The 27,398-nt window shown below is 54.5% G+C and overlaps 1 protein-coding gene across 1 annotated transcript; it reads left to right on the forward strand.

Moving 5' to 3' along the window:
- Nucleotides 1–276: 276 nt before the first annotated feature.
- On the forward strand, nt 277–27,398 carry LOC147086654 (V-type proton ATPase subunit S1-like). Its single transcript, XM_085978793.1, has 10 exons — nt 277–420; nt 3,999–4,125; nt 5,937–6,011; nt 7,726–7,919; nt 9,872–9,912; nt 15,911–15,996; nt 16,098–16,342; nt 18,672–18,722; nt 21,483–21,714; nt 24,416–27,398. The coding sequence occupies exons 1-10, from the start codon at nt 314–316 to the stop codon at nt 24,623–24,625; spliced, it is 1,368 nt and encodes a 455-aa protein (XP_085834919.1). The 5' UTR covers nt 277–313; the 3' UTR covers nt 24,626–27,398.

The following is a 27,398-nucleotide window of genomic DNA, read 5'->3' on the forward strand; positions in this document are numbered from 1 at the left end:
GGCGGTGCCGGGCTGTCGCCCTGGTCACAAGATCATCATGTGACGGCAGGGGCGGGGTTAAAGGCTGACTTACCGGACCAATCAGCACCTGGTGCAGACGCCGACGACACGGACTGCGGAGGTGCTTCGAGGTGGGCGGGTGCGGAGAAATGATTGACTGGGGCTGTGACCAATCGAAATTGAGTGCGGCGCAGAGACGACCAATCACCAAGCGTCGGGCGCGATGATTGACGTTCGCTGGGGGCGGGTGCAGGAGGCGGCGCCTGCGCATTGAAAGCGGCTGGGCCGGCCCGACCCGGGAGAAGAGAGCAAAATGGCGGCGGCTTGGAGCGGGTGGGCTAGTGGCGGCCGGTCTGCTGGCGGCCCTGGGCGGGGCCGGGGCACCGACCAGGTCCCGGTGTTGGCCTGGTCCACCGAGAGGTGAGTGAAGCCTGCCCTCAACAACAAACACTCCCACAGCACGGGTTAGATACAGAGTAAAGCTCTCTCTACACTGTCCCCCATCAAACACTCCCAGGGCAGGGACAGCACGGGTTAGATACAGAGTAAAGCTCCCTCTACACTGTCCCCATCAAACACTCCCAGGGCAGGTACAGCACGGGGTTAGATACAGAGTAAAGCTCTCTCTACACTGTCCCATCAAACACTTCCAGGGCAGGTACAGCACGGGGTTAGATACAGAGTAAAGCACCCTCTACACTGTCCCCATCAAACACTCCCAGGGCAGGTACAGCCCGGGTTAGATACAGAGTAAAGCTCCCTCTACACTGTCCCCATCAAACACTCCCAGGGCAGGTACAGCACGGGGGTAGATACAGAGTAAAGCTCTCTCTACACTGTCCATCAAACACTTCCAGGGCAGGTACAGCACGGGGTTAGATACAGAGTAAAGCTCCCTCTACACTGTCCCATCAAACACTCCCAGGGCAGGTACAGCATGGGGTTAGATACAGAGTAAAGCTCCCTCTACACTGTCCCATCAAACACTCCCAGGGCAAGTATAGCACGGGTTAGATACAGAGTAAAGCTCCCTCTACACTGTCCCATCAAACACTCCCAGGGCAGGTACAGCACGGGTTAGATACAGAGTAAAGCTCCCTCTACACTGTCCCATCAAACACTCCCAGGGCAGGTACAGCACGGGTTAGATACAGAGTAAAGCTCCCTCTACACTGTCCCCATCAAACACTCCCAGGGCAGGTACAGCATGGGGTTAGATACAGAGTAAAGCTCCGTCTACACTGTCCCATCAAACACTCCCAGGGCTGGTACAGCACGGGGTTAGATACAGAGTAAAGCTCCCTCTACACTGTCCCATCACACTCCCAGGGCAGGTACAGCACGTGTTAGATACAGAGTAAAGCTCCCTCTACACTGTCCCCATCAAACACTCCCAGGGCAGGTACAGCACGGGTTAGATACAGAGTAAAGCTCCCTCTACACTGTCCCATCAAACACTCCCAGGGCAGGTACAGCACGGGTTAGATACAGAGTAAAGCTCCCTCTACACTGTCCCCATCAAACACTCCCAGGGCAGGTACAGCACGGGTTAGATACAGAGTAAAGCTCCCTCTACACTGTCCCATCAAACACTCCCAGGGCAGGTACAGCACGGGTTAGATACAGAGTAAAGGTCCCTCTACACTGTCCCATCAAACACTCCCAGGGCAGGTACAGCACAGGTTAGATACAGAGTAAAGCTCCCTCTACACTGTCCCATCAAACACTCCCAGGGCAGGTACAGCACGGGTTAGATACAGAGTAAAGCTCCCTCTACACTGTCCCATCAAACACTCCCAGGGCAGGGACAGCACGGGTTAGATACAGAGTAAAGCTCCCTCTACACTGTCCCCATCAATCACTCCCAGAGCAGGTACAGCACGGGTTAGATACAGAGTAAAGCTCCCTCTACACTGTCCCCATCAAACACTCCCAGGGCAGGTATAGCACGGGTTAGATACAGAGTAAAGCTCCCTCTGCACTGTCCCATCAAACACTCCCAGGGCAGGTACAGCACGGGTTAGATACAGAGTAAAGCTCCCTCTACACTGTCCCATCAAACACTCCCAGGGCAGGTACAGCACGGGTTAGATAGAGTTAATGGGTAGGTGATTTAGAATGCTGTCCCTCTGCAGTGTAATTATTAATCTGTGTGGTGAATGATTCGACAGGATTATTGTGAAACTGTGTCGCCGTGTAACTGGCCACCTGTGACAGCAAGATTAACTCGTTCAATCAGTGACGAGCTCATTTGAGCTGAAGTCAATGCAGATCAGTGTCTGAACGAGAAAAGAATGAAAACAAAGAACTTTCATCTCTCCAGTGCCTTTCTCAACCTCAGGACGTCCCAAAGCGCTTCACAGCCAATGACGTCCTTTTAAAGTGTGGTCACTGTTGTAATGTAGGAAACGCGGTAACCAAATTGCGCACAGCAAGCTCCCACAAACAGCCGTGTGATAATGACTCAGATTTTTAGTGATGTTGGTGGAGGGATCAATATTGGCCCCAGGACACCGGGGAGAACTCCGTGCTCTTCCGAATAGAGCCATGGGATCTTTTACACCCACCGGAGAGGACAGACGGGGGGCCTCAGTTTAACGTTTCATCCGAAATATAGGCAGTGATCATTCTGTGTGTGTGTGGGTGATGGAGGAGCTGGTATCGGAGAGTGGGACAGGCTGTGTGTGGGTGATGGAGGAGCTGGTATCTGAGAGTGGGACAGGCTGTGTGTGGGTGGTGGAGGAGCTGGTATCTGAGAGTGGGACAGGCTGTGTGTGGGTGATGGAGGAGCTGGTATCTGAGAGTGGGACAGGCTGTGTGTGTGGGTGATGGAGCTGGTATCGGAGAGTGGGACAGGCTGTGTGTGGGTGATGGAGGAGCTGGTATCTCAGAGTGGGACAGGCTGTGTGTGGGTGGTGGACGAGTTGGTATCTGAGAGTGGGACAGGCTGTGTGTGGGTGATGGAGGAGCTGGTATCTGAGAGTGGGACAGGCTGTGTGTGGGTGATGGAGGAGCTGGTATATGAGTGGGACAGGCTGTGTGGGTGATGGAGGAGCTGGTATCGGAGAGTGGGACAGGCTGTGTGTGGGTGATGGAGGAGCTGGTATCTGAGAGTGGGACAGGCTGTGTGAGGGTGATGGAGGAGCTGGTATCTGAGAGTGGGACAGGCTGTGTGGGTGATGGAGGAGCTGGTATCGGAGAGTGGGACAGGCTGTGTGGGTGATGGAGGAGCTGGTATCTGAGAGTGGGACAGGCTGTGTGAGGGTGATGGAGGAGCTGGTATCTGAGAGTGGGACAGGCTGTGTGTGGGTGATGGAGGAGCTGGTATCTGAGAGTGGGACAGGCTGTGTGAGGGTGATGGAGGAGCTGGTATCTGAGAGTGGGACAGGCTGTGTGTGGGTGATGGAGGAGCTGGTATCTGAGAGTGGGACAGGCTGTGTGTGGGTGATGGAGGAGCTGGTATCTGAGAGTGGGACAGGCTGTGTGAGGGTGATGGAGGAGCTGGTATCGGAGAGTGGGACAGGCTGTGTGGGTGATGGAGGAGCTGGTATCTGAGAGTGGGACAAGCAGTGTTGAATCCAGTGCTGATCTGTGATGAAAGCTCACGTTATGGATTGCTTAATGCTGTTCACTTTCACAGAAGCCATTGGAGCAGTGCGGTGGGTTTCACATCCTGCTCATACAGTCCTGCACTGTCACTCTCTCCACTGACTTTCTGTTCCCATTGCTGTTGAGAAGTGGAGGCTGTGGGATGAGATCACTGCATTGGTGAACACATTGCATCACAGCCTCTCCGCGGCTCCTTGGAGAGGTGTGATGTTCCGTGTTAACGTTCCTGTATAAATGATTCCGCTCGCTTTGCACCGGGATGGAACCGACACCTCCCTGGTCTGTGGCGCTCAGGGTAACTCCTGGCACCGTGTTGCCGTCGGAGCTGATTGCTCCAAGTAACTCTCTCTCTCTCTCTCTCTTTCTCTCCCCCGTGTGTCTGTTCACAGCTCCCTGTGGGATTCTCACGATGCCCCGAACGAAGGTCATATCCTCTCCGCCCTGCAGCTCTCCTCCTATTTGAACCCAGCACTCGGCAAAGGACCCAAGACTGTTGTCTTATTCCTTCAGGATAAGGTAAGGGGGCTGGCTGAGCGTGTGGACCATGAGGAACTGGCAAAGCTTAATCAGCCTGTTCATTGACGATAAACCACCTTCTCCCCGCGTCCCTCGACCCCGCCTTCTCCCCGCGTCCCTCGACCCCACCTTCTCCCCACATCCCTCAACCCCGCCGCCTCCCTCTCTTTTTCCCCCCCCCCCCCCCCCCCCTGGCCTCCCTCCCTCCTCTCTCTTCCCCCCCCCCCCCCCCGGCGTCCTACTTGATTGAATTTTTTGAGGAGGTAACAAGGGTGTAGATGAGGGTAGTGCGTTTGATGTAGTGTATATGGACTTTAGCAAGGCTTTTGATAAGGTTCCACATGGCAGACTGGTCACGAAGTTAAAAGCCCATGGGATCCAGGGCAAAGTGTCAAGTTGGATTCAAAACTGGCTCGGAGACAGGAAGCAGAGGGTAATGGGTGATGGGTGATTTTGTGACTGGAAGGCTGTTTCCAGTGGGGTTCCGCAGGGCTCAGTTCTAGGTCCCTTGCTTTTTGTGGTATATATCAATGATCTAGATTTGAATATAGGGGGTATGATTAAGAAGTTTGCAGATGATACTAAAATCGGCTGTGTGGTTGATACTGAAGAAGGAAGCTGTAGACTGCAGGAAGATATCAATGAATTGGTCAGGTGGGCAGAACAGTGGCAAATGGAATTCAATCCGGAGAAGTGTGAGGTAATGCATTTGGGGAGGGCTAACAAGGAAAGGGAATACACATTAAATGGTAGGACACTGAGTAGTGTAGAGGAACAAAGGGACCTTGGAGTGCATGTCCACAGATCCCTGAAGGTAGCAGGCCAGGTAGATAAGGTGGTTAAGAAGGCTTACGGGATACTTGCCTTTATTAGCTGTGGCATAGAATACAAGAGCAGGGGGGTTATGCTTCAACTGTATAAAACACTAGTTAGGCCTCAGCTAGAGTCCTGCGTGCAGTTCTGGTCACCACATTACAGGAAAGATGTGATTGCACTAGAGAGGGTACAGAGGAGATTTACAAGGATGTTGCTGGGAGTCGAGAATCTTCGCTCTGAGGAAAGACTGGATAGGCTGGGTCTGTTTCCCTTGGAACAGAGGAGGCTGAGGGGAGACCTTATTGAGGTGTATAAAATTATGAGGGGCCTAGATAAAGTGGATAGAAAGGACCTATTTCCCTTAGCAGAGGGGTCAAAAACCAGGGGGCACAGATTTAAAGTAATTGGTGGAGGGTTTAGAGGGGATTTGAGGGGAAATTTCTTCACCCAGAGGGTTGTGGGGGTCTGGAACTCACTGCCTGAAAGGGTGGTAGAGGCAGGAACCCTGACCACATTTAAAAAGTACTTGGATGTGCACTTGGGATGCTCTAACCTGCAGGGCTACGGACCGAGAGCTGGGAAGTGGGATTAGGCTGGATAGCGCTTTGTTGGCCGGCGCGGACACGATGGACCAAATGGCCTCCTTCCGTGCTGTAACTTTCTATGATGTCTCAACCCCACCTTCTCCCCGAATCCCTCAACCCCACCTTCTCCCCCATATCCTTCGGCCTTGTCCCTCTCCAGCAACACATCCAATTGCTTCTTGAATCCATTTGTAAGGGCAGCTTGCGTGTCGTTTCCTGCTAACGCAGGTTGTGCCCGAGTATCTCGCTCCTGGTGTCGCCACGTGCCGGCGTTTACCTCTGGCGATCTCCTGTAAACTGTTCCGCAGGGACTGGAGAAGGCCCAGCAAACACCATCTCCTCGGGGCAGCCAGAAAAGACTGGTCCAGCCGTAAACCTTGACCGATTTGTGTTTCTCGTCACTGTTCACAGCTCAGCGTCGATGATTTCACCGTGTATGGCGGGGCGTACGGCAACAGACAAGAGAGCGCGTTCCCCAACCTGCAGGTAGGAGTCTGAAATCACTGAGGCATCTCGCACTCCATCGCTCCTGCACGTGGCCACTCTGACCCACGAGGTGACCTCGCTCTGTGTGTCACTTACACTGGGGTACAGTACTGGTGGGTACAGGTCTGTCACTGTATTACACTGGGGTACAGTACTGGTGGGTACAGGTCTGTCACTGTATAACACTGGGGTACAGTTCTGGTGGGTACAGGTCTGTCACTAACACTGGGGTACAGTACTGGTGGGTACAGGTCTGTCACTGTATAACACGGGTACAATACTGGTGGGTACAGGTCTGTCGCTGTATAACACGGGTACAGTACTGGTGGGTACAGGTCTGTCACTATTACACTGGGGTACAGTACTGGTGGGTACAGGTCTGTCACTGTATAACACGGGTACAGGACTGGTGGGTACAGATCTGTCACTGCATAACAATGGGGTACAGTACTGGTGGGTACAGGTCTGTCACTATAACACTGGGGTACAGTACTGGTGGGTACAGGTCTGTCACTGTATAACACTGGGGTACAGTACTGGTGGGTACAGGTCTGTCACTGTATACCACTGGGGTACAGTACTGGTGGGTACAGGTCTGTCACTATACCACTGGGGTACAGTACTGGTGGGTACAGGTCTGTGTAACACTGGGATACAGTACTAGTGGGTACAGGTCTGTCACTACAACACGGGTACGGTACTGGTGGGTACAGGTCTGTCACTATAACGGGTACAGTACTGGTGGGTACAGGTCTGTCACTAACGCTGGGGTACAGTACTGGTGGGTACAGGTCTGTCACTGTATAACACGGGTACAGTGGTGGGTACAGGTCTGTCACTGTATAACACTGGGGTACAGTACTGGTGGGTACAGGTCTGTCACTGTAATACTGGGGTACAGTCCTGGTGGGTACAGGTCTGTCACTGTATAACTGGGGTACAGGTCTGTCGCTGTATAATACTGGGGTACAGTACTGGTGGATACAGGTCTGTCACTATAACACTGGGGTACAGTACTGGTGGGTACAGGTCCGTCACTGTGTAACATGGGTACAGTACTGGCGGGTACAGGTCTGTCGCTAACACTGGGGTACAGTACAGGTCTGTCACTAACGGGTACAGTACTGGTGGGTACAGGTCTGTCACTAACACTGGGGTACAGTACAGGTGGGTACAGGTCTGTCACTAACACTGGGGTACAGTACTGGTGGGTACAAGTTTGTCACTGTATAACGGGTACAGTACAGGTGGGTACAGGTCTGTCACTGTGTAACACTGGTACAGTACTGGTGGGTACAGGTCTTTCACTAACACTGGGGTACAATACTGGTGGGTACAGGTCTGTCACTAACACGGGTACAGATACAGTGACAGACCTGTACCCACTAGTACTGTACCCGTGTTACAGTGACAGACCTGTACCCACTAGTACTGTACCCCAGTGTTCTACAGTGACAGACCTGTACCCACTAGTAAACACTGAGGTACAGTACTGGTGGGTACAGGTCTGTCACTATAACACGGGTACAGTACTGGTGGGTACAGGTCTGTCACTGTATAACACTGGGGTACAGTACTAGTGGGGCCAGGTCTGTCACGAATACTGGGGTACAGTACTGAGTTATTGATCCTGAGCCCTCACTCCAGCAGTGTTTGATGTCTCTATTTTGTTTCTTCTTTCCCCGCCCCCCCCACCCCCCCCCTACGAGTGTAGAATGCTGTGGAAGCCTCGCCGTCCTCGCTGGTGCTTCCCTCAGTGGATTGGCACGCGACCAGCTCCTTGCTCTCGTCAATCCAGGCACAGACAGGCGGGAGCCCCCTCTACGTTGACCAGCTGACCATTCGGGAACTCCGCCTTAACGCGAGCGTCCCCTCGCTGCTGGTGGTCAGGCTGCCTTACACTTCCAGGTAAGGCCAGGCCGCTCCTCTCACTGAGACTGCACCAGGCGCAGGCTCGCAGGAGGTGGGGTGGAGTTCGAGCTTGAGGAGAGGGGTAGGGATACTGAGGGAGCGCCGCACTGTCGGAGGGGCGGTACTGAGGGAACGCCGCCCTGTCGGAGGGGCGGTACTGAGGGAGCGCCGCCCTGTCGGAGGGGCGGTACTGAGGGAGCGCCGCCCTGTCGGAGGGGCGGTACTGAGGGAGCGCCGCCCTGTCGGAGGGGCGGTACTGAGGGAGCGCCGCCCTGTCGGAGGGGCGGTACTGAGGGAGCGCCGCACTGTCGGAGGGGCGGTACTGAGGGAGCGCCGGAGGGGCGGTACTGAGGGAGCGCCGCACTGTCGGAGGGGCGGTACTGAGGGAGCGCCGCACTGTCGGAGGGGCAGTACTGAGGGAGCGCCGCACTGTCGGAGGGGCAGTACTGAGGGAGCGCCGCACTGTCGGAGAGGCGGTACTGAGGGAGCGCCGCACTGTCGGAGGGGCGGTACTGAGGGAGTGCCGCACTGTCGGAGGGGAGGGACTGAGGGAGTGTCGGAGGGGCGGTACTGAGGGAGCGCCGCACTGTCGGAGGGGCGGTACTGAGGGAGCGCCGCACTGTCGGAGAGGCGGTACTGAGGGAGCGCCGCACTGTCGGAGGGGCAGTACTGAGGGAGTGCCGCACTGTCGGAGAGGCGGTACTGAGGGAGCGCCGCACTGTCGGAGAGGCGGTACTGAGGGAGCGCCGCCCTGTCGGAGGGGCGGTACTGAGGGAGCGCCGCACTGTTGGAGGGGCGGTACTGAGGGAGCGCCGCACTGTCGGAGAGGCGGTACTGAGGGAGCGCCGCACTGTCGGAGGGGTGGTACTGAGGGAGCGCCGCACTGTCGGAGGGGCGGTACTGAGGGAGCGCCGCACTGTCTGAGGGGCGGTACTGAGGGAGCGCCGCCCTGTCGGAGGGGCGGTACTGAGGGAGCGCCGCCCTGTCGGAGGGGCGGTACTGAGGGAGCGCTGCACTGACGCTGTTTCTTCCATCGAGCCTCCCACCGCCCGTCCTCCAAGGGGCTCATCCACCCAAAGCTGCTGCACCTTCCTGGGGACGCTGGATTTTGACCCGCGGCGGGCAGTCCGGTCTGCTGTCGTTGCGGTAGCAGATTCCAACGACTGACCTGACCGAGGTTTGAGTGGGATATAGCGCGGTGCGTCTTGGTGTCGACACTCGGAGGAGGAAATGGAAGAAGAGTGTGTTGGAGATGGGGTTGGAACGTGGGGGGGTGGGGAAGGAATTCCAGAGGACACCGGCCACAGGATTAAGATGAGAGATGAGAGGGTGTTGAGGGAGTTTGTTTTATTAATTCACGGGCTGTGGGCGTTGCTGGCAAGCCCGGCATTTATTGCCCATCCCTAGTCGCCCTCGAGAAGGTGGTGGTGAGCCGCCTTCTTGAACCGCTGCAGTCCCGCGTGGTGAAGGTGCTCCCGCAGTGCTGTTAGGGAGTTCCAGGATTTTGACCCAGCGACGAAGGATCGGCCGATATATTTCCAAGTCAGGATGGTGTGTGTGACTTGGAGGGGAACTTGGAGCTGGTGGTGTTCCCATGCGCCTGCTGCCCTTGTCCTGCTCGGTGGTAGAGGTCGCGGGTTTGGGAGGTGCTGCCGAAGGACCTTTCTCTCTCTATCCTCATCCCAGTTGTGCTCGAAGGGCCTCTCCGAAAGAGAAATTTGCGGTCGGACTGAAGTCTCGGGCAGATTAGGCTTTGCTGGAGAGATTCCCTTGGGGGGCGGGGGGGAGGGAGGGACTTGTGTGCGAGGTGGAATGACCAGTGTCAGCAGAGGGTCCCCGAGTCTCGGAGGTGAGGGACAGGAGTTAGATCGAGAGTTTGGCTGCGGTCAGTGGGGGTACTGATAATGCGGCTCCGAGTATAACCCGTACGATTGTGTTCCTCTTCGCAGCTCCATCCTGATGCCTGTCAAAGAAGCTCTCACCGGCAATGGTAAGCTTTTCTGATTTACACAGAATGTCCGGCACAGATACAGGCCATTCTGCTCCACACGAGCCTCCTCCCGCCCCTGTTCATCTCACCCCATTACCATCTCCTTCTAATCCTTTCCCCCTCGTGTGTTTATCCAGCTTCCCCTTAAAGGCATCTCCGCTATTCACCTCGACCACTCCCTGTGGTAGCGAGTTCCACATTCTCACCACTCTCTGGGTGAAGAAGTTTCTCCTGAATTCCCCATTGGATTTATTAGTGACTCTCTTATATTGACGGCCCCTAGTTCTGGTCTCCCCCACAAGTGGAAACATCTTCTCTACGTCGTCTTCTTAAGTAGTCCCTTGGAACTGAGGATGACTCTGTGTCTACTCTATCGAACCCCTTCATAATCTTAAAGACCTCGATCAGGTCACCCCTCGGCCTTCTCTTTTCTAGAGGAAAGAGCCCCAGGCTGTATTTGGAAGTGAACTCTGTGAGGCGTCAGAGTAAAGCCACAAACTCCGTTCCCGAGCCACTGACTCCATCCCTCTCCCTAACATCTGGCTGAGGCTGAGCCACACTGTTCGCAACCTTGGGGTCATATTTGACCCTGAAATGAGCTTCCGACCACATATCCGCAGCGTAACACAGACCGCCTACTTCCACCTCCGTAACATCGCCCGTCTCCGCCCCGCCTCAGCTCATCCGCTGCTGAAACCCTCATCCCTGCCTTTGTTACCTCCAGACTTGACTATTCCAACGCACTCCTGGCTGGCCTCCCACATTCCACCCTACGTAAACTTCAGCTCATCCAAAACTCTGCTGTCCCATGTCCTAACTCACACTGAGTCCCGTTCGCCCATCACCCCTGTGCTCACTGCCCCGTGTCCTAACTCACACCCAGTCCCGTTCACCCATCACCCCCTGTGCTCACTGCCCCGTGTCCTAACTCGCACCGAGTCCCGTTCACCCCTCACCCCCTGTGCTCACTGCCCCGTGTCCTAACTCACACCCAGTCCCGTTCACCCATCACCCCCTGTGCTCACTGCCCCGTGTCCTAACTCACACCCAGTCCCGTTCACCCATCACCCCCTGTGCTCACTGCCCCGTGTCCTAACTCACACCCAGTCCCGTTCGCCCATCACCCCCTGTGCTCACTGCCCCGTGTCCTAACTCACACCCAGTCCCGTTCACCCATCACCCCCTGTGCTCACTGCCCCGTGTCCTAACTCGCACCCAGTCCCGTTCACCCATCACCCCCTGTGCTCACTGCCCCGTGTCCTAACTCACACCCAGTCCCGTTCACCCATCACCCCCTGTGCTCACTGCCCCGTGTCCTAACTCGCACCCAGTCCCGTTCACCCATCACCCCCTGTGCTCACTGCCCCGTGTCCTAACTCACACCCAGTCCCGTTCACCCATCACCCCCTGTGCTCCCTGCCCCGTGTCCTAACTCACACCCAGTCCCGTTCACCCATCACCCCCTGTGCTCACTGCCCCGTGTCCTAACTCACACCCAGTCCCGTTCGCCCATCACCCCCTGTGCTCACTGCCCCGTGTCCTAACTCACACCCAGTCCCGTTCACCCATCACCCCCTGTGCTCACTGCCCCGTGTCCTAACTCACACCCAGTCCCGTTCACCCATCACCCCCTGTGCTCACTGCCCGTGTCCTAACTCACACCCAGTCCCGTTCACCCATCACCCCCTGTGCTCACTGCCCCGTGTCCTAACTCGCACCCAGTCCCGTTCACCCATCACCCACTGTGCTCACTGCCCCGTGTCCTAACTCACACCCAGTCCCGTTCACCCATCACCCCCTGTGCTCACTGCCCCGTGTCCTAACTCACACCCAGTCCCGTTCACCCATCACCCCATGTGCTCACTGCCCCGTGTCCTAACTCACACCCAGTCCCGTTCACCCATCACCCCCTGTGCTCACTGCCCCGTGTCCTAACTCACACCCAGTCCCGTTCACCCATCACCCCCTGTGCTCACTGCCCCGTGTCCTAACTCACACCCAGTCCCGTTCACCCATCACCCCCTGTGCTCACTGCCCCGTGTCCTAACTCACACCGAGTCCCGTTCGCCCATCACCCCCTGTGCTCACTGCCCCGTGTCCTAACTCGCATCCAGTCCCGTTCACCCATCACCCCCTGTGCTCACTGCCCCGTGTCCTAACTCACACCCAGTCCCGTTCACCCATCACCCCCTGTGCTCACTGCCCCGTGTCCTAACTCACACCCAGTCCCGTTCACCCATCACCCCCTGTGCTCACTGCCCCGTGTCCTAACTCGCACCCAGTCCCGTTCACCCATCACCCCGTGCTCACTGCCCCGTGTCCTAACTCACACCCAATCCCGTTCACCCATCACCCCCTGTGCTCACTGCCCCGTGTCCTAACTCACACCCAGTCCCGTTCACCCATCACCCACTGTGCTCACTGCCCCGTGTCCTAACTCACACCCAGTCCCGTTCACCCATCACCCCCTGTGCTCACTGCCCCGTGTCCTAACTCACACCCAGTCCCGTTCACCCATCACCCCCTGTGCTCACTGCCCCGTGTCCTAACTCACACCCAGTCCCGTTCACCCATCACCCCCTGTGCTCACTGCCCCGTGTCCTAACTCGCACCCAGTCCCGTTCACCCATCACCCCCTGTGCTCACTGCCCCGTGTCCTAACTCGCACCCAGTCCCGTTCACCCATCACACCCCCTGTGCTCACTGCCCCGTGTCCTAACTCACACCCAGTCCCGTTCACCCATCACCCTCTGTGCTCACTGCCCCGTGTCCTAACTCACACCCAGTCCCGTTCACCCATCACCCCCTGTGCTCACTGCCCCGTGTCCTAGCTCACACCCAGTCCCGTTCGCCCATCACCCCCTGTGCTCACTGCCCCGTGTCCTAACTCACACCCAGTCCCGTTCACCCATCACCCCCTGTGCTCACTGCCCCGTGTCCTAACTCACACCCAGTCCCGTTCACCCATCACCCCCTGTGCTCACTGCCCCGTGTCCTAACTCACACCCAATCCCGTTCACCCATCACCCCCTGTGCTCACTGCCCCGTGTCCTAACTCGCACCCAGTCCCGTTCACCCATCACCCCCTGTGCTCACTGCCCCGTGTCCTAACTCACACCAAGTCCCGTTCACCCATCACCCCCTGTGCTCACTGCCCCGTGTCCTAACTCACACCCAGTCCCGTTCACCCATCACCCCCTGTGCTCACTGCCCCGTGTCCTAACTCGCACCCAGTCCCGCTCACCCATCACCCCCTGTGCTCACTGCCCCAGTGTCCTAACTCGCACCAAGTCCCGTTCACCCATCACCCCCTGTGCTCACTGCCCCGTGTCCTAACTCACACCCAGTCCCGTTCACCCATCACCCCCTGTGCTCACTGCCCCGTGTCCTAACTCACACCCAGTCCCGTTCACCCATCACCCCCTGTGCTCACTGCCCCGCGTCCTAACTCGCACCGAGTCCCGTTCGCCCATCACCCCCTGTGCTCACTGCCCCCGTGTCCTAACTCACACCCAGTCCCGTTCACCCATCACCCCCTGTGCTCACTGCCCCGTGTCCTAACTTGCACCCAGTCCCGTTCGCCCATCACCCCTGTGCTCGCTGACCTACATTGGCTCCCGGTTAAGCAGCGCCTCGATTTCAAAATTCTCAACCTTGTTTTCAAATCCCTCCATGGCCTCGCCCCTCCCTATCTCTGTAATCTCCTTCAGCCCCACAACCCCCCGAGATATCTGCGTTCCTCCAATTCTGCCCTCTTGAGAATCCCTGATTATAATCGCTCCACCATTGGCGGCCGTGCCTTCTGTTGCCTCGGCCCCAAGCTCTGGAATTCCCTCCCTAAACCTCTCCGCCTCTCCTCCTTTAAGACGCTCCTTAAGACTGACCTCTTTGACCCAGCGTTTGGTCACCTGCCCTAATTTCTCCTTCTGTGGCTCGGTGTCAAAGTTTTGTCTGATAATCGCTCCCGTGAAGCGCCTTGGGATGTTTAACTACGTTAAAGGCGCTATATCAATGCTGCTTGTTGTTGTATACCACACTGCCTGGCATTTCAGATGGCTGGGGAGGTGGGAGAGGATTGGTTAGCGGAGTTCAGGAGTGGGAGGAATCGCTGAGCCCTTCTAATCGCTGCCCAGATTGCAGGGCTTGTGTGTGCATCCTGTCGTGGAGAGGCTGGGGTTTGGGCTTGCGATGTCCCCGTGGTTGAACGGCCTGCAGTCCCTGTCCAGGATCCTGCGTGCGGCAAGGCCACCTTGAGTTACCAGGGGTGGCTGGAAGGCATGTGGGAGTCTGTGCCTTCAGGGGAGGAGGGGTGTGGGGGGGGAGGCAGCAGGCAGCTAGGATGGCCTTTATTGCAAGAGGATTTGAGTACAGGAGCAAGGATGTCTTACCACAGTTGTACAGGGCCTAGGTGAGACCACACCTGGAGTACTGTGTGCAGTTTTGGTCTCCTTACCTAAGAAAGGGTATACTTGCCACAGAGGGAGTGCAGCGAAGGTTCACCAGACTGATTCCTGGGATGGCAGGACTGTCGTATGAGGAGAGATTGGGTCGACTAGGCCTGTATTCACTCGAGTTTAGAAGAATGAGAGGGGATCTCGCGGAAACGTATAAAATTCCAACAGGGTTAGACAGACTGGATGCAGGGAGGATGTTTCCCCTGGCTGGGGTGTCTAGAACGAGGGGGTCACAGTCTCTGGATACGGGGGAGGACATTTAGGACTGAATTGAGGAGAAATGTCTTCACTCAGAGGGTGGTGAACCTGTGGAATTCTCTGCCACAGAAGGCTGTGGAGGCCAAGTCACTGAATATATTTAAGGAGATAGATAGATTTCTAGACACAAAAGGCATCAAGGGGTATGGGGAGAGTGGGAATATGGTATTGAGATAGAGGATCAGCCATGATATTGAATGGCGGAGCAGGCTCGAAGGGCCGACTCCTGTTCCTATTTTTCTATAACTGGAGTGATTGCGTGCTGTGTGCGCGTGGAATGCATTGATTCCTGGGATGGGGGGATTGTCCTATGATTCAAGATCATTTTATTGCCATATGTAACTAGTACAATGGAATGCTTACTCCCCACTCACTCCTACAATATAAGTATATAAAATATAAAAAGCAAAAAGTAAAAACAAGTATAAATATAGAAACAATAGGCAAATAAGCAGGAAGTATAGCAATGACAGTCCAAGTTGCAGGATATGATGAATAGCGCAAAAAAGCCTCTATTACCACTGGAAGTAATAGTAATGTAATATGATAATAAGTATATTGTATAAGTATAATCTATATGTTTATATATAAACAAATAAATATAAATTAAAATGCAGTGTGCAATGTACAAATGAGTTATAATTTATAAGTTAAGGTTGAGGTACAAGAGTCCTATGTGCACACCGTCCAGTGATCAAGAATGTTCTTGTGCGCTCACAGTTCGTTTGATATTCAGTTCCCGAGTGGGGGGAGAATATGACTCTAATATGTGAGGCAGTGTGGTTAGCAGTTCAGTCGGCGCACTGCCTGTGGATAGAAACTGTTCTTGAACCTGCTGGTCCTGGTGTGGTAGAATGGGCCGATACTCTCTGGAGTTTAGCAGAATGAGAGGCGATCTGATTGAAACATACAAGATTCTGAGGGGGATTGACAGGGTAGATGCTGAGAGGCTGTTTCCCCCCTGGTTGGAGAGTCTCGAACCAGGGGTCACAGTCTCAGGATAAGGGGTCGGCCATTGAGGACTGAGATGAGGAGGAATTTCTTCACTCAGAGGGCGGTGAATCTTTGGAATTCTCTGCCCCAGAGGGCTGTGGAGGCTCAGTCGTTGAGTATATTCAAGGCCGAGATCGAGAGATTTTTGGACTCTCGGGGAATCGAGGGATCGGGCGGGAGAGTGGAGTTGAGGTCGATGATCAGCCACAATCTTATTGAATGGCGGAGCAGGCTCGAGGGGCCGAATGGCCGACTCCTAATTCTAATGGTCTTGCCTTCTGGCTGTCTTCCAGATAACATCGTGGGGCAGGTGTTGCAGACTCTGAAATCAGAGGGCGTCCCTTTCACTGCGATATTCACCGCGTCCCGACCGTCCCGGGTAAGCTCTGTCGCGGATCCTACGTTTTGGCGCGGGCGGGGGTGGCGGCTCGGGGCCCGCAGACTCTCGAACTTCACGGCTCTTCCGTCTTCTCTCCGCAGATTGTCCACGAGGTCTCGGCCGCCGTCCTGCGGGCTGGCCGGCAGCTCTTGGCCGAAGAGACGGCGGAGCCCTACCCCCCGCTCTCCTACAATGTCACCGCCGGCTCGCCCTGCATCCTCTTCTGGGCCTCCAGGATCCAGCTCACCAAGACGGAAAAGCTGCTGGACCTGACCAACCGGACCTTTGGCGACGGCGCCAATGTCAAAATCAACAGTGGGACCATGTGTACAAACAGCACAGCCATGTAGGTGGCTTAAAACCACTCGCTTCCCTGATCGCGTCCCCTCCAGACCTGCGTCTTTAGACCGACAGTGGGTCTCGCGTTCCCCCCCCCCCCCCCCCAACTCCCTCCACAGTCAGAAGGTTGTGGGTCCGAGCCCCCACTCCAGAGACTCTCAGAATCAGCGAATGGTACAGCACAGAGGGAGGCCATTCGGCCCATCGAGTCTGTGCCGGCTCGTTCGAAGAGCAATCCAGTCAGTCCCACTCTCCTGCAACTTATTCTCTTACAAGTATTTCTCCAATTCCCTTTCGAAGGCGACTATTGAATCTGCCTCCACCGCCCTATCGGGCAGCGCATTCCAAATCCTAACCAGTCGCTGCATAAAAAATGTTTTTCCTCATGTCGCCTTTGGCTCAATCTGTGTCCTTTGGTTATCGATCCTTAAGCCATTGGGAACAGTTTCTCCTTATTTACTGTCTAAACCCTCCATGATTTTGAACATCTCTATCAAATCTCCTCTCAACCTTCTCTGCTCCAAGGAGAACAATCCCAGCTTCTCCAGTCTCTCCACATCACTGAAGTCCCTCATCCCTGGTACCATTCTGGTCAATCTCCTCTGCACCCTTTCCGAGACCTTCACATCCTGTCTAAAGTGCGGTGCCCAGAATTGGAAAACAATAGTTGAGGCCGAACTAGTGGTTTCTATAGGTTTAGCATCACTTCCTCCATTTTGTACACTGCCCATAAGCTAGGCCAACACTCCACAGGTGCCTGCACTGTCGGAGGGGCAGTGCTGAGGGAGGGCTGCACTGTCGGAGGGGCAGAACTGAGGGAGGGCCGCACTGTCGGAGGGGCAGTACTGAGGGAGGGCCGCACTGTCGGAGGGGCAGTACTGAGGGAGGGCCGCACTGTCGGAGGGGCAGAACTGAGGGAGGGCCGCACTGTCGGAGGGGCAGTACTGAGGGAGGGCCGCACTGTCGGAGGGGCAGAACTGAGGGAGGGCCGCACTGTCGGAGGGGCAGAACTGAGGGAGGGCCGCACTGTCGGAGGGGCAGTACTGAGGGAGCGTCGCACTGTCGGAGGGGCAGAACTGAGGGAGCGTCGCACTGTCGGAGGGGCAGTACTGAGGGAGGGCCGCACTGTCGGAGGGGCAGTACTGAGGGAGGGCCGCACTGTCGGAGGGGCAGAACTGAGGGAGGGCCGCACTGTCGGAGGGGCAGAACTGAGGGAGCGTCGCACTGTCGGAGGGGCCGAATTTCGAATGAGATGTTAAACCTGAGGCCCCCCTCTGCGCTCTCAGGTGGACATAGAAGATCCGAAGGCCACTATATGGAAATGCGGGGGGAGTTCTCCCCGGTGTCTTTCGAGCGATACCCACCACTGAAAACAGTGTCACTGGTTGCGGGATCTTGCTGTGTGCTTAATGGCCGATTGGGGAGAGAGTCTGGCACGGGTTTTGGTCAGCCAATGGTTAGGGAAGCTTGGGGGTGGGGGGGGATAATCTGGGCTTGGGTTAGTTTGCGATGGGGACACGGGCAGTCGTTAATTGGTGATTGAGCCAAATGTTGGAAGTATGCAGGCAGTCTGGCAGATGTTAGTGTTGACCCTTCATTGGAGCCCCTTCCTGCATCCAAACCGTGTATTCCTGAGACTATAACCCGTTATAGTTTAGAGGGTGCAGGGGTTTAGTGTCCCTGAAGTAACAGGAAAGAAATCAGCCGGGGCTCCTTGCAAAGTATGTGCAGCACATGCGGTGTTTGTGTTCCCCACGAGCCTCCTCCCGCCCCTTCTTCATCTCACCCCATCACCATAACCTTCTATTCTTTTCTCCCTAGTGTTTATCCAGCTTCCCCTTAAAGGCATCTGTGCGATTCTCCTCAACCACTCCCTGTGGTAGCGAGTTCCACATTCTCACCACTCTCTGGGTGAAGAAGTTTCTCCTGAATTCCCGATTGGATTTATTGGTGACGCTCTCTTAGATTGACGGCTCCTAGTTCTGGTCTCCTCCCCCCCCCCCCCCCCCCCCCCAACGAGTGGAAACATCTTCTCCAGGTCTACCCTATCGAACCCCTTCATGATCTCGCACTTGCTGCCGATCACTCCGTCGTGACCCCACTGTGGGACAGGATGGAGTCTGGCTGTGATGGCTGCTACAGTTCAGTAGCCGGGCTCGTGCGCGGTGGGGGGGGGGTGTTCTGGCCATGGTCGCAGAAGGCAGCACGAAAGCTGTGGTACCTGTGCCTTGGGGGGAGGAGGAGGAGGAGGAGGAGGAGTGGGTGCAGGTGGGACACCATGAACGTGGACATTGACTCCTTCTGATGGATTCTCTCTCTTTCTTTCTCCTCTTCAGCCTGGTTCTTGAGTATGACAATGTGGAAGATTTGGGGACCGTAAAGATCACGTAAGTGCCTCATATTGACACTTCCTCCCCTTTATAGTCCAGCCCTCTCGTTATAAAGGCCAACAATCCATTCGCCTTTTTGATTTTTTTGATATACAGGAAAATTTGGTTTATCCGGAGGTTAACTCACCAGCAAAAATCAGGAGCCGTTTCGTTGGGTTTTTTTTCTTTTCGTTGCTTTTTTTTCACCAGTCAGGCTCTGCAAGGTCTCGCTGAAGCTGTTGCTAAGCTACAGAGACGCTTGCAAGGTACGGCCGACTGTTTAGAAGCTGTTGCTAAGCAACAGGGTTTGTTGCCAGATACGGAGCTCAAAATCTCCCTATGTTTCAACATTAGCGCTGGTTTGTCCAGTTTTGATGGGACAGCAACAGCTCGGTACCGTCGGTGTCGGCTAGCACAAAGTTTCCTGTACCTGACCGCCAATGTTTGTTTAAAAAAAAATACTGCTCGTGTGCGATTATTCCCGTTGTAAAGCCGGCGAGTGACCTGCCCGGGACCTCCAGACCGCTGTGCGGCCACGCAGTCTAAAAGGAAACAACAGGAAAAGCTGGAAACTCTCGGCAGGTCAGGCAGCATCATGGGGAGAGAGCGCGAGAGAGAAACCGAGTTTTAACGTTTCAGGTCGACGACCCTTCGTCAGAACTGGAAAAAGTTAGAGATGTAACAGATTTTTAAGCAAGTGCAGGGGGCAGAGAAAAGGGGAAGCGGAGGAAAGAACAAAAGGGGAAGGTCTGTGATCGGGCAGAAGGCAGGAGAGATTAAATGACAAAAGGAATGATGGTGCGAGGCGAAAGGAGACTACAGTTAAGAAACAAGATGTGTGAAGAGAAAAAGATTGGTGAAGTCGAGCGTCGGTCCCTTGCAGTCAGAATCAGGGGAATTTATAATGGGGAACAAAGAAATGGCAGACCAATTAAATACATACTTTGGTTCTGTCTTCACAAAGAAGGACACAAATAACCTCCCAGAGATTCTAGAATAGTTCCCATGGATTGGAGGGTAGCTAATGTTACCCCGCTATTTAAAAAAGGTGGTAGAGAGAAAACAGGGAATTACAGACCGGTAAGCCCGACATCGATAGTGGGGAAAATGCTAGAGTCCATTATAAAAGATGTAATAGCAGAGCCCTTGGAAAACAGTGACAGGATCGGACAAAGTCAACATGGATTTACAAAAGGTAAATCGTGCTTGACTAATCTACTGGAATTTTTTGAGGATGCAACTGGTAAAATAGATAAGGGAGAACCAGTGGATGTGGTGTATCTAGACTTTCAGAAGGCTTTCGATAAGGTCCTGCACAAGAGATTGGCGTGCAAAGTTAAAGCGCATGGGATTGGGGGTAAGGTACTGACTTGGATAGAGAACTGGTTGGCAGACAGGAAGCAAAGAGTTGGAATAAACGGGTCTTTTTCCTGAGTGGCAGGCAGTGACTAGTGGGGTACTGCAGGGATCGGTGCTAGGACCCCAGCTATTCACAATATATATTAATGATCTAGACGAGGGAACGAGATGTAATATCTCCAAGTTTGCAGACGACTCAAAGCTGGGTGGGCATGTGTCCTGTGAGGAGGATGTAGAGAAACTCCAGTATGATTTGGACAGGTTGGGTGATTGGGCAGATGCAATATAATGTGGATAAATGCGAGGTTATCCACTTTGGTGGCAAAAACAGGAAGACAGATTATTATCTGATCGGCAATAGATTGGGAAAAAGGGAAGTGCAACGAGACCTGGGTGTCCTTGTGCACCAGTCGCTGAAGGTAAGCATGCAGGTGCAGCAGGCGGTTAAGAAGGCAAATGGTATGTTGGCCTTCATAGTGAGAGGATTCGAGTACAGGAGCAAGGATGTCTTGCTGCAGTTGTACAGGGCCTTGGTGAGACCACACCTTGAGTGTTGTGTGCAGTTTTGGTCGCCTTATCTGAGGAAGGATGTTCTTGCCATGGAGGGAGTGCAGCGAAGATTCACCAGACTGATACCTGGGATGGCAGGAATGACGTATGAGGAGAGATTGGGTCGATTGGGCTTATACTCGCTAGAGTTGAGAAGAATGAGAGGGGATCTCATTGAAACTTATAAAATTCTAACAGGACTAGACAGACTAGATGCAGGAAGGATGTTCCCGATGGTCGGGGAGTCCAGAACCAGGGGTCACAGTCTAAGGATAAGGGGTAAGCCATTTAGGACTGAGATGAGGAGGAATTTCTTCACCCAGAGTGTGGTGAACCTGTGGAATTCTCTACCACAGAAGGCAGTGGAGGCCAATTTATTAAATATATTCAAGAAGGAGTTGGATATATTTCTCAAGGCTAAAGGGATCAAGGGATATGGGGAGCAGGCTGGGACAGGGTACTGAATTTGGATGATCAGCCATGATCTCATTAAATGGCGGAGCAGGCTCGAGGGGCCGAATGGCCTACTCCTGCTCCTATCTTCGATGTTTCTATGATGAGGTGTGAGTGGCAATGGCAGTATCATCAGCAGTTGCCATGTGAGAGGGGGAAGAAAACATAGGGGCCGAGGTTATAGTCTGAAATTGTTGAACGCTATTTTGAGTCCAGAAGGCCGTAAAGTGCTCTCTCTCGGCCCGAGTGGCCCATTCTACACACATACAAACCTGCGCGCTGGCAGCTGTCCCCTCCCGCCCCCTAACCCAGTGGGTGCTGAGGCCAAGTGGAGGGCGCCTACCGCTGCCCTGCCACGTTTTGTTTTCCAAGGAGACTTTCACTCTTGGGGGATTTTTCCTCTTTTACATCCCTCAGACTTAACATGTCCAACCGGCTGTACCCGGTGTCTGCCAAAAACTGGTTCACCCTGGACCAGGTGGAGATCAGCTCGGATGCGGACTCCGTCGTCTTCAACGTCACCCAGGTCTACGCCCCGGCCATTTACTCGTATCACTGCAAGTACGTTGCCAACGAGCCCCAGTCCAGCGCCATCCTGCAGTGGGCCAGCGAGGCCAATAAATGGAGGGTCATCTTCGAGAATTTCCAGGTACAGGATCGGCAACACCGCCCTCCCCGGGAAATCCGTGATTCTATATATAAACCCCCCGACCCCCTCGATTAGATTCCAGCCTGTAGCTCGCTCCCAGGTATCTGTTATTCTATATATAAACCCCCCCCCCCCCCCCAAACCCCTAGATTAGATTCCAGTCTGTAACTCACTCCCGGGTATCTTATTCTATATATAAACCCCCCGACCCCCTCGATTAGATTCCAGCCTGTAACTCGCTCCCAGGTATCTGTTATTCTATATATAAACCCCCCCCCCCCCCCCGGAACCCCTAGATTAGATTCCAGCCTGTAACTCGCTCCCAGGTATCTGTTATTCTATATATAAACCCCCCGAACCCCTAGATTAGATTCCAGCCTGTAACTCACTCCCGTGTATCTGTTATTCTATATATAAACCCCCCGAACCCCTCGATTTAGATTCCAGCCTGTAACTCACTCCCGGGTATCTGTTATTCTATATATAAACCCCCTGAACCCCTCGATTAGATTCCAGCCTGTAACTCACTCCCGGGTATCTGTTATTCTATATATAAACCCCCTGAACCCCTCGATTAGATTCCAGCCTGTAACTCACTCCCGGGTATCTGTTATTCTATATATAAACCCCCCGGACCCCTCGATTAGATTCCAGCCTGTAACTCACTCCTGGGTATCCGTTATTCTATATATAAACCCCCTGAACCCCTCGATTAGATTCCAGCCTGTAACTCACTCCCGGGTATCCGTTATTCTATATATAAACCCCCCGAACTCCTCGATTAGATTCCAGCCTGTAACTCACTCCCGGGTATCTGTTATTCTATATATAAACCCCCCGAACCCCTCGATTAGATTCCAGCCTGTAACTCACTCCCGGGTATCTGTTATTCTATATATAACCCCCCCCCGAACCCCTCGATTAGATTCCAGCCTGTAACCCACTCCCGGGTATCTGTTATTCTATATATAAACCCCCCGAACCCCTAGATTAGATTCCAGCCTGTAACTCACTCCCGGGTATCTGTTATTCTATATATAAACCCCCCCGAACCCCTCGATTAGATTCCAGCCTGTAACTCACTCCCGGGTATCTGTTATTCTATATATAAACCCCCCGAACCCCTAGATTAGATTCCAGCCTGTAACTCACTCCCGGGTATCTGTTATTCTATATATAAACCCCCCCGAACTCCTCGATTAGATTCCAGCCTGTAACTCACTCCCGGGTACCTGTTATTCTATATATAAACCCCCCCGATCACCTTGTTCAGATTCCAGCCTGTAACTCACTCCCGGGTATCTGTTATTCTATATATAAACCCCCCGAACCCCTCGATTAGATTCCAGTCTGTAACTCACTCCCGGGTATCTGTTATTCTATATATAAACCCCCCGAACCCCTCGATTAGATTCCAGCCTGTAACTCACTCCCAGGTATCTTGTTATTCTATATATAAACCCCCTGAACCCCTCGATTAGATTCCAGCTTGTAACTCACTCCCGGGTATCTGTTATTATTCTATATATAATCCCCCCGAACCCCTCGATTAGATTCCAGTCTGTAACTCACTCCCGGGTACCTGTTATTCTATATATAAACCCCCCGAACTCCTCGATTAGATTCCAGCCTGTAACTCACTCCCGGGTATCTGTTATTCTATATATAAACCCCCTGAACCCCTCGATTAGATTCCAGCCTGTAACTCACTCCCGGGTATCTGTTATTCTATATATAAACCCCCCGAACTCCTCGATTAGATTCCAGCCTGTAACTCACTCCCGGGTATCTGTTATTCTATATATAAACCCCCTGAACCCCTCGATTAGATTCCAGCCTGTAACTCACTCCCGGGTATCTGTTATTCTACATATAAACCCCCGAACCCCTCGATTAGATTCCAGCCTGTAACTCACTCCCGGGTATCTGTTATTCTATATATAAACCCCCTGAACCCCTCGATTAGATTCCAGCCTGTAACTCACTCCCGGGTATCTGTTATTCTATATATAAACCCCCCGAACCCCTCGATTAGATTCCAGCCTGTAACTCACTCCCGGGTATCTGTTATTCTATATATAAACCCCCCGAACCCCTCGATTAGATTCCAGCCTGTAACTCACTCCCGGGTATCTGTTATTCTATATATAAACCCCCCCGAACCCCTCGATTAGATTCCAGCCTGTAACTCACTCCCGGGTATCTGTTATTCTATATATAAACCCCCTGAACCCCCCGATTAGATTCCAGCCTGTAACTCACTCCCGGGTATCTGTTATTCTATATATAAACCCCCCCGAACCCCTTGATTAGATTCCAGCCTGTAACCCACTCCCGGGTATCTGTTATTCTATATATAAACCCCCCCGAACCCCTTGATTAGATTCCAGCCTGTAACCCACTCCCGGGTATCTGTTATTCTATATATAAACCCCCCCGAACCCCTCGATTAGATTCCAGCCTGTAACTCACTCCCGGGTATCTGTTATTCTATATATAAACCCCCCGAACCCCTCGATTAGATTCCAGCCTGTAACTCACTCCCGGGTATCTGTTATTCTATATATAAACCCCCTGAACTGACGATTAATCATTGAAATGTTAAGTTGCTGGGTATATAACGAGCTCCTCTTGTGTGATGCTGACGAAAGCTGCTGATTTTGCTGTACCCGCCTCCTCCCTCCTCCCAATCTTTCCGCAGATCCAAGGCTTCGGTGTGAACGGTGTGAAGTTCGAATACGCCAGTGACTGCGCCAGTTTCTTCACGCCCGCCATCTGGATGGGGCTGCTCACCACCCTGCTCATGCTCTTCATCCTCACCTACGGGCTGCACATGATCACCAACTTGAAGACCATGGACCGCTTCGACGACCCCAAAGGCCCGTCCATCTCCGTGCCGCAGACCGAGTGAGGTCTGACCCCCGACCCCACCCCCCGCGCCCGAGTGAACGCGATCTTCCTCCGTGACCCCTGATTCTCTTCCCCCACCACCACCACCAGCACCCCCCCCCCCCTTTCCTCCGAGCAGTCTACCTGCTTGACTGGCGTGTGTCGACGTGTTTAACTTAATTGTGTCTTTAATCACGAGCGTTTTCCCCCCCCCCCCCCCCCCAATCCCATTTAAGGGGGTCCGGGTTCCTGCTCAGAGACCCCTTGTGTCACTCTGTATATATCACACTTGCAAGCGCTGTTCCTGCCGCGGATTCCGCTCTCGAAAGCAATCCCGCTGATTGAATTGTGTTTGTGTAAGATTAGCGTCTCCCGGAGTAGGAAACGTGGATTAATTATAAAATCTTTTTTTAATGTGTTCGCGCACCCCTGACTGGTCGGACTGAGCATTAACGGTGTGAATATTTTCTTAAAATGCTCCACAGTTCCGGCCAGGTAGATCCGGGCGTTGCAATTGCGCTCCTGCTGTCCTTTGGCTCAGAGATGGGACGAGTTCCTGATGGTCGGTCTCGTGACTCCCGTCCGGCAGCGATTGGCGATGGAGGGGTTGATCGAGGCCAGATCTCAATGGGTGAAAGACCACAGCTGGCCCCATAACCCCCCCCCCCCCCAAAAAATCCTCCTCCGTATTTACCTGTGCGCTCCGGGGAAGTGCCTTCCTGCCGTCTATAGTGGAGGGAGCTGGGGATCGGGTAGCTCACCTGTTGGGGGCTACGGAGGGATGTAGTCTTGGACCCTCGCTAACGCCCCCGTGGCCTGGGTCGGGACCCTCTGGCCAGCTCCCTCTAGCCTGCGTGGGCAGGTCTGTTGGGCACTGCAGGGTCTGTGCGGAGGGCATGCGAGTGGCTGCTGGTGAAAGGGTTAGCCCACCAGATACGTCAAGGTTTATCACGCTCGAGCAATGACCCCGGGACAAGCTGGCAAAAACTATTTTACCCCCCCCAAAAGGTGCGTGGAGCAACCTGGTCGTAGAACGTCACCGAACACCGCTCGCGACAGAACAGGCTGGCGAGACTGCGAGCTCGGCATTCGGATATTGAGGCTGTTCGTGGCAGAGAGGCGATGACCCTGCTCGCAAAGCATTGCTTCTCTGTTCTAGCGACACCTGTAGGCGCCCACCCGACCCAGTGCGAGATTTCCCCGCGCTCCCTTGTCCTTCCGGCTGAGATGGTTTGAAGGAACAGGAGGAGGCCGTTCAGCCCCTTCGAACCTGTTCGGCCATTCGATGAGATCGCAGCTGATCTGATTTGGGGTCTCTTCCCCCGGGGAGCGGGTACAGAGAGTCCGAGGCTGGTCTCGCTCCCCGGGGAGGATACGGAGGGTCCAAGGCTGGTCTCACTCCCCGGGGAGAGTACGGAGGGGCCGAGGCCGCTCTCACTCCCCCGGGGTGAGTGTGGAGAATCCGAGGCGAGTCTCACTCCCTGGGGAGCGGGTATAGAGTCCGAGGCAGGTCTCGCTCTCCCAGGGAGAGTACGGAGGGTCCAAGGCTGGTCTCACTCCCCGGGGAGAGTACGGAGGGGCCGAGGCCGCTCTCACTGCCCCGGGGTGAGTGTGGAGAATCCGAGGCGAGTCTCACTCCCTGGGGAGCGGGTATAGAGTCCGAGGCAGGTCTCGCTCTCCCAGGGAGAGTACGGAGGGTCCAAGGCTGGTCTCACTCCCCGGGGAGAGTACGGAGGGGCCGAGGCCGCTCTCACTGCCCCGGGGTGAGTGTGGAGAATCCGAGGCGAGTCTCACTCCCTGGGGAGCGGGTATAGAGTCCGAGGCAGGTCTCGCTCTCCCGGGGAGAGTACGGAGGGGCCGAGGCCGCTCTCACTCCCCCGGGGTGAGTGTGGAGAATCCGAGGCGAGTCTCACTCCCTGGGGAGCGGGTATAGAGTCCGAGGCAGGTCTCACTCTCCCGGGGAGAGTACGGAGGGTCCAAGGCTGGTCTCACTCCCCGGGGAGAGTACGGAGGGGCCGAGGCCGCTCTCACTCCCCCGGGGTGAGTGTGGAGAATCCGAGGCGAGTCTCACTCCCTGGGGAGTGGGTATAGAGTCCGAGGCAGGTCTCGCTCTCCCGGGGAGAGTACGGAGGGGCCGAGGCCGCTCTCACACTCCCCCGGGGTGAGTGTGGAGAATCCGAGGCGAGTCTCACTCCCTGGGGAGCGGGTATTGAGTCCGAGGCAGGTCTCGCTCTCCCGGGGAGAGTACGGAGGGTCCGAGGCAGGTCTCACTCCTCCGGGGAGGGTACGGGACATTCCTATCCCGTGTGGGCTCCTCCAGGATCCCCCCAGGGCCACTCTCCCAAATGTTCCCTTATTCCCCCAGCCGTTTCTGCATCAGTCCGTTCTGCACTCGCTTCATCTCGGCCCGGCTGGCTGCACGGACAACTCTTTGAAAATCTAACTCTATTTAAGTGTTGTAATATTTAACATGTGAATATTTTGTCGTTTACAGTGTGTGTATATAATTTTTTAAAAATCACAAAGCTACAACTCTTTCCAGCCTGGCTGTTTGTGTGGAGCTCTCTAAATCCTGCAGTGAGGGGAGGGGGGATGTTGTCCGGGTTCAGGGTGACCTGGAGTCTCGCCCCACAAGCACAGCCTGATCCAGGGTGTGGTGAATTGCTTTAAGTGCTGTGGGACACAGCCTCAAGCTCGTCTTGACCAATATTGCTTTGTCTGTGTTTTGAGCTGTGAATGGGTTCTTGTGCTTGTTATGAATTTCAACATGGTTCAATAAAAATCGAGTAAACCAG

Source organism: Somniosus microcephalus, unplaced genomic scaffold, assembly GCF_052327205.1.
Source record: "Somniosus microcephalus isolate GS21.2 unplaced genomic scaffold, FLI_Smic_1.0 unresolved_chr7, whole genome shotgun sequence".
In the NCBI taxonomy this organism is placed as follows: Eukaryota; Metazoa; Chordata; class Chondrichthyes; order Squaliformes; family Somniosidae; genus Somniosus; species Somniosus microcephalus.

Excerpts from the sequence above, each read along its gene's own strand:
- LOC147086654 (XM_085978793.1), top strand. The coding sequence starts at position 314 with ATGGCGGCGGCTTGGAGCGGGTGGGCTAGTGGCGGCCGGTCTGCTGGC. Across the intron at positions 4,126-5,936 it reads TCTTATTCCTTCAGGATAAG|CTCAGCGTCGATGATTTCAC; the intron begins GTAAGGGGGCTG and ends CACTGTTCACAG. Across the intron at positions 18,723-21,482 it reads TTGGGGACCGTAAAGATCAC|ACTTAACATGTCCAACCGGC; the intron begins GTAAGTGCCTCA and ends TACATCCCTCAG.